This window comes from Zootoca vivipara, chromosome 6, assembly GCF_965207765.1.
Source record: "Zootoca vivipara chromosome 6, rZooViv2.hap1.1, whole genome shotgun sequence".
Lineage (NCBI taxonomy): Eukaryota > Metazoa > Chordata > Lepidosauria > Squamata > Lacertidae > Zootoca > Zootoca vivipara.
Window position 1 is genome coordinate 79,258,092 of NC_142589.1, and position 6,606 is coordinate 79,264,697.

Sequence of the window (6,606 nt, forward strand, 5' to 3'; positions counted from 1 at the left end):
TCCTTGCTTTTTTTCTTTTTCTTTATATATTGTCGTTTTTATATATATTTTTGATGTTATCTTTTTGGAAAATTAATAAATTGTCATAAAAAAAGACAGATATATATATATATATATATATATATATATATATATATATATATATATATATCTGGGTCCAGGAATGGTTATGGGACTGAATCGGCCTTGGGAGAAGGACAGCGGGAATGTGACCTTGTTTTCCTTGCGGGGTGGGTATAGGGAGGCAAACTTTCACGGGGATCCAGACCCTATATCCTGGGCTGGCTTCAGAGAACAGCATTAGGTGAAGGCCTTTGGGCCCCTTGAAGGTGTGCTGTGGGCTGGCACAGGGTACCACCTCGTCCTCAATGCTGTTTAACACCCCCAGGCTGTTTAACACCCCCAGGGCGGCATCCTCCATAGGCCCGTGGTGTGCTGGGAAACAGTTCAATTCCAACCTGTCTGCCTCGCTTTTGCTGGCCCAGGAGGGATAAATAAATAAATAAATAAATAAATAAATAAATAAATGCATTCTGGGAAATGATATATAATGAATTGGGGGGGGAGTTTAAAATAATTTTTATTTAAAAATACCAAACAGAGGCTTTTCTATTAGGAATTGCAGGTGCTGAAAATTCTAAGGGAGCAGAAAAGACTTTTCATGTACGCGACAACAGCTGCACGAATGTTATTGTCCCAGAGATGGAAAGAAGATAAAGCCCCTACCAGACAGGAATGGCAAACTAAGTCGATGGACTATGCCGAAATGGCAAAAGTGACCGGAAAGCTTAGGAACCAGGAAGACCAAAATTTTAACAAGGAATGGGGGGGGGAATTATAACTTATCTCGGAGACCACTGTAAGCAGTTGAAAATGTTAGCAGGACTGCAGTAACACTCATGATGCAACAAGAACTACGGACACAATGGAGTTATAAAAATTTTGGATTTTTTTTTTTTTAAGATGCAGTAGAAAAGGTTTAACAACAGGACGCATGGAGGGGAAGAGGAGAAGTCCGGAGATTTGGAGGAATCTTGTAACTTTGAATGTGTTGCAATATGATTATAAATTTAAATATGTAAAACCAAATTCATTTATTTTCTTAAAAAATACATTGAACAAGCAAGGAAAGAAGCGGCATCGTTTACTTACACTGTTTCGTCGTCTTTGAACTCCAGCTCCCCGCAGGTGTCTTCGTAGTCCTCTCCCCCTCCTCGTGCCGTCCCTTCCACTGTCTGGTAGGGGACCATGACCGTCCCACGGGCCCCCGAGCTGCGGATGACTTTGACCTCCAGGGTCCCTTGGCACTCACTGACCCTCAATAGTTTATCCTGGAAGGTGAAGATGCCGGCATGGTCGTCATCCAAAATGGTCACAGTGGCCACGAGCGGTGCCACGAGCCTGCCCTTGGGGTGGTCGGCCGAATCAGACTCGAACATGCCCTCAGCATCCCCCACCCGCAAGTTGAGCAGCCGGACGAAGAAGTGCTCGTCCTCCTCGAAGATGTCGTCATCGATGATGCCAATCTTCAGCTCTTTCTGCGTCTCGCCGGGCTTGAAGATCAGCGTCCCCTCGCTGAACTCGTAGTCAGAGCCCGCCTTGGCTGAGCCGTCCTCCGTCTTGTAGTCCACATAGAAGGTGTTGTAGGTGTCGCCGCCCTGCTGGCAAGCCACGGTCAACGTGACCGAGCCACAGTTCTCCAGGCAGTGGTACATGCACGGCTCGAAGAAGATCTTGCTGTAGTTCTCTTCCACCTCTGCCTCCGACGGCACCTCCAGCACGTTCACGGACTTCTTGGAGAACTCGGAGACGTGCTTCTTGAGGATGTTTCCTGCCCCTGTCATCATCCGCGTGGCCTGGATGCGGTAGAAAGCTCGGCTTTTCTGCTGGTGCAACAGGGCGTAATAGTTGGCCATCTCAACCAACTGGTCCAGCTCCTTGTCCGGGTGCTTCTGTTTGAGGTCTTTGAGGATCTGGATGACCTCCTTGCGGCTCTCGTCCAGCTCCTTCTCCTCCTGGGTGGTGATGGGGAGTGGGGCCACGGAGGCTGCGCTCCCATCCACAAAGACGCTCTCCCGGTGGTCGTTGCCCACAAAGCTGCCGTCCATCTCTATTCCCTTGGGGAACTCGCCCTCGGTGCCGATGATGATGCCGCTGCGAGGATCCGCCCGATACCTCTTGTAGACATACTTGTAGAAGAGCAGGCGCTTGTCCGCCATCCAGGCAAAGACCACGCAGACCGGGAAGAAGACGAGGGTCAGCAAGGCCTCCCACACCTGCACGATCCCCGGCGAGAAGACGGCCAAGATCAGGTACAACCAGATGTAGGCGAAGATGCTCCAGGAAGCCGTGACGAAGAATACCCTCAGGTGCTTGATCTTGCGGCTCTCGCCGGCAGGGATAACATAGACGCACACAGCAATGACCACAAACATGTTGAAGGCCGCACTGCCCACAATGGTGCCAGGACCCAACTCGCCGGCTTGGAAGTTGTGGCCGCAAACCTCAATCACCGAGAGGAGGATCTCCGGTGCCGACGAACCCAAAGCCATGAGGGTGAGGTTGGAGACCGTCTCGTTCCAGATCCTCACAGTTCCAATGCTGGTCTCGCCATTGGACTTGGTGATGGTGATCTCCTTCTCCTTTGAGGTGATGACCTCGATGGACGCCATGAAGCGGTCGGCAATGATGGAGACTCCCAGGAACATGTACATCATGGCAACGAAGTAGACGATCGCCCTGGCAGCCTTGTCGCCAAAGGATGGGTTGTCTGGCTGCCAGACAGGGAGCAGCACTCCCGGTTGGCATTTGTTGGATCCTTCGCAGCTGCTATTGACCTTTGTCTCGGCATCGTAGGCTCCGGCCCAGGAGGCGTTCTCGGCAAAGACGGCCGAGGCTACCAAGACTTTGGCGAAAGTGCAAGAGGTCAGCCACCACCCCCAATGCGACGGCAACATCCTCCCCGGGCAGTTCAGGCCAACAGGATCTGAAAGACAGCAAGTTATAGTCACTTTTAGATACGCCCCGTGACAGAATGAAATTCAAGAACACAGAATTTTCATATTGGGAAAAGCTATGGAGGGAGGATTTAAAATTTACAGCGTGCCATGTGTTGAAGGAGACTTATATGAAGATGATGTATCGTTGGTACTTAACACCTGTAAAATTAGCAAAGATGTATAGGACCGCTTCAAACGTATGTTGGAAATGTAAGGAGAAGGAAGGCACCTTCTAACACATGTGGTGGATGTGCAAGATAACAAAAGCATTCTGGGAAATGATATATAACGAGTTGAAAAAAATGTTCAAAATAACGTTTGTGGAAAAAACAGAGGCTTTTTCACTAGGCATTTTAGGTGCAGAGATTCCAAAGGAGCAGAAACGACTATTCAGGTACGTGATGACAGCAGCACAAATACTACTAGCCCAAAGATGGAAAGAAGATAAAGTCCCAACCAGAGACGAATGGCTGATGAAGATGATGGACGGGATGGCTGATGAAGATGGTGGATTATGCTGAAATGGCGATAATGACCAGGAAAATCAGAAACCGGGAAGAGAAGAACTTTAAGAAGGAATGGGGAAAATTTACAATGTATTTAATTTACAATGTATTTAAAAATTTACAATGTATTTACAACACTGTAAACAACTAAAAACTTTGGCGGGAGTCGAAGGATTCAGAGAATCCTAAATGACGATGTGGATATTTAATGTTTGAATTTAAATTTGTTATGTAAAACTTAATAAAAAAATATATATAAAAAAAAGAAAGAAATTCAAGAACACAGGGGCAGAAGAAACTGCCTTGTACCAAGTCAGAATCATTGATCCACCTGGATTATTATGGTCTACAATGACTGGCAGCTTTAAACGAAATGTTTCACTCCCCATTTGTTGTTGTTGTTGTTTTTATTTTAAAAAAAACCAAACAAACCCCAAAACAATAATGAGGAAGATGTGAAATATGCAAGCAAAATATCCACGTGACTCATCCATCCCAGAATATCCTGTTTTTCCTTAGGATATCCCTGTTTTCATCGGAGAAATGTTGGAGAGTATAGAGTTATGCGACCCCTGAGTCAAGGAGATAAGTAATGATACAACCTTTAGAAGGCAGCCCTGTGTAGTTTCATTGTGTTTTTTTATATGTTGGAAGCTGCCTAGAGTGGCTGGGGCAACAGCCAGGTGGGCAGAGTACAAAAATAAAATAATTATTATTATGGAATAAAGGTAAAGGTAAAGGGACCCCTGACCATTAGGTCCAGTCGTGACCGACTCTGGGGTTGCGCGCTCATCTCGCATTATTGGCCGAGGGAGCCGGCGTACAGCTTCCAGGTCATGTGGCCAGCATGACAAAGCCGCTTCTGACGAACCAGAGCAGCACACGAAAACGCCGTTTACCTTCCCGCTGGAGCTATACCTATTTATCTACTTGCACTTTGACGTGCTTTCAAACTGCTAGGTTGGCAGGAGCTGGGACCGAGCAACGGGAGCTCACCCCATCACAGGGATTCGAACTGCTGACCTTCTGATCAGCAAGCCCTAGGCTTAACCCACAGCGCCACCTGGGTCCCCCCCATTATGGAATAGGATGTCCCTATTTTCATCAGAGAAATACTGGAGGGTATGATATGTGTATTTTCCATTTGATATTTCAACAAGGACTAGAACCACCTGACACTTTTTATATGATTTGGCATTCCTTTATTACAAATCACAATAAAAGCATCATTTTCCAGACAACCATCATCACAAGGCTGGCAAATCTGGTACTTGATCATCAGATTGTGCTAATATGCTTTACTCAGACTTTGCTATTTTAACCCATCTGTAGTTTCATAGAATCATAGAAATTTAGAGTTGGAAGGAGTCACGAGGTCATCTATTCCAACCCCCTGCAAGGCACAAATCATTTTGCCCAGCGTGGGCCTCGAACCCACCACCCTGAGCTTAAGAGTCTCATGCTCTACCAGCTGAGCTATCTGCTTTGCTCTAACTGTTATCTCTGTTTTACATACATGATAAAGTGAAATAAAAATTCTTTACCCCAAACCATGATATATGCATCTTTATGCACAGCTTGATCTAGTACAGTATATGCATTGCTGTGTGCCTTGCTTGGTGGCAGAACTGCCTTGTAAATTTCCAGAAGTGCACATTTTGAAGAACGGCTCTCTTTCAGTTTGCAGATTGCTTCAGAAAGTGCAAATTAGGTGTATTCTCAAGCTGAATTGAATTCACACACACAAACACAACCCCAAAGGGAAGGCAGCGGGGAACTTTGCTCCCATCGCTGCCGGCATCAGTTACTGTTATCAGTTAATAAAATTGTTGTTGTTGTTGTTGTTGTTGTCCACTGAAAGTCTCCCTCTGCTTGTTTATTGTATTTGACTGTACAATTCTCCTGGGACCTTTGCAAAGCACGTGCCTGACTACTCAGAAACAGCCCTTTCAGGGCCGGCCCTAAGGCAAGGCTGGGTGGCGGTGAGTTGGGGTTGCACGCTCATCTCGCTCTATAGGCCGTGGGAGCCGGCGTTTGTCCACAGACAGCTTCCGGGTCATGTGGCCAGCATGACAAAGCCGCTTCTGGTGAACCAGAGCAGCGCACGGAAACGCCACTTATCTTCCCGCTGGAGTGGTACCTATTTATCTACTTGCACTTTGACGTGCTTTCGAACTGCTAGGTTGGCAGTATTATATATTCAACACACACAAAACTGACAATTTGTTGTTGACAAAGGGCAGCTGGACATATAAAGGGCCCCATTACCTTCAGTAGCTTAGGGCCTCATCAAACCTTAATCGGGCCCTGCATCCAGTACAGCAATGCTTCAGAACACTAGTTGCTAGAAACCATAGGAGGGGAGAGTTGTTCTTGTGCTCGGCTCCTGCTTGCCGGTTTCCCATGGGCACCAGGCTGGCCACTGTGAGAACAAGATGCTCAAATAGATGGGCCATTGGCCTGATCTAGCAGGTTGCTCTTAGGCTCTTTTGATCTTACGTAGGGGCAGTTGTGCAGGTCTTTACCGCATAATTCCTGCCTTGCAAGCTGCTGCTAAAGGCAGAGGATCTTAGAATCAAAGAGCTGGAGGATCATCTAGTAAGGAAAAGGCAAAGGACCCCTGGACGGTTAAGTCCAGTCAAAGGTGACTATGGGGTTGCGGCGCTCATCTCGCTTTTCAGGCCAAGGGAGCCAGTGTTTGTCCGCAGCCAGCTTTCCGGGTCACATAGCCGGCAGGACTAAACTGCTTCTGGCACAACGGAACACCGTGACGGAAACCAGAGCGCACGGAAACGCCGTTTACCTTCCCGCCACAGTGGTACCTATTTATCTACTTGCACTGGCATGCTTTTGAACTGCTAGGTTGGCAGAGGCTGGGACAGAGCAACGGGAGCTCGTCCCATTGCGGGGATTCAAACCGTCGATCTCCTGATCAGCAAGCCCAAGAAGCTCAGTGGTTTAGACCACAGCGCCACCCGCGTCCAACCCCCTGCAATGCAGCAATATGCAGCTGTCCCAAACGGGGATTGAACCGGCAACCTTGGCGGTACCAGAACCAAACTCTAACCAACTGAGATCTTGTGGAAGGGGTTAGAAAGGTC

General features: G+C 47.5%; 1 protein-coding gene across 1 annotated transcript; it reads right to left on the reverse strand.

Moving 5' to 3' along the window:
• Positions 1 to 966: 966 nt before the first annotated feature.
• On the reverse strand, positions 967 to 2,980 carry SLC8A2 (solute carrier family 8 member A2). Its single transcript, XM_060276515.2, has one exon. It carries the CDS (start codon positions 2,955 to 2,957, stop codon positions 1,149 to 1,151), a length of 1,809 nt encoding a protein of 602 aa, XP_060132498.2. The 5' UTR covers positions 2,958 to 2,980; the 3' UTR covers positions 967 to 1,148.
• Positions 2,981 to 6,606: the final 3,626 nt, after the last annotated feature.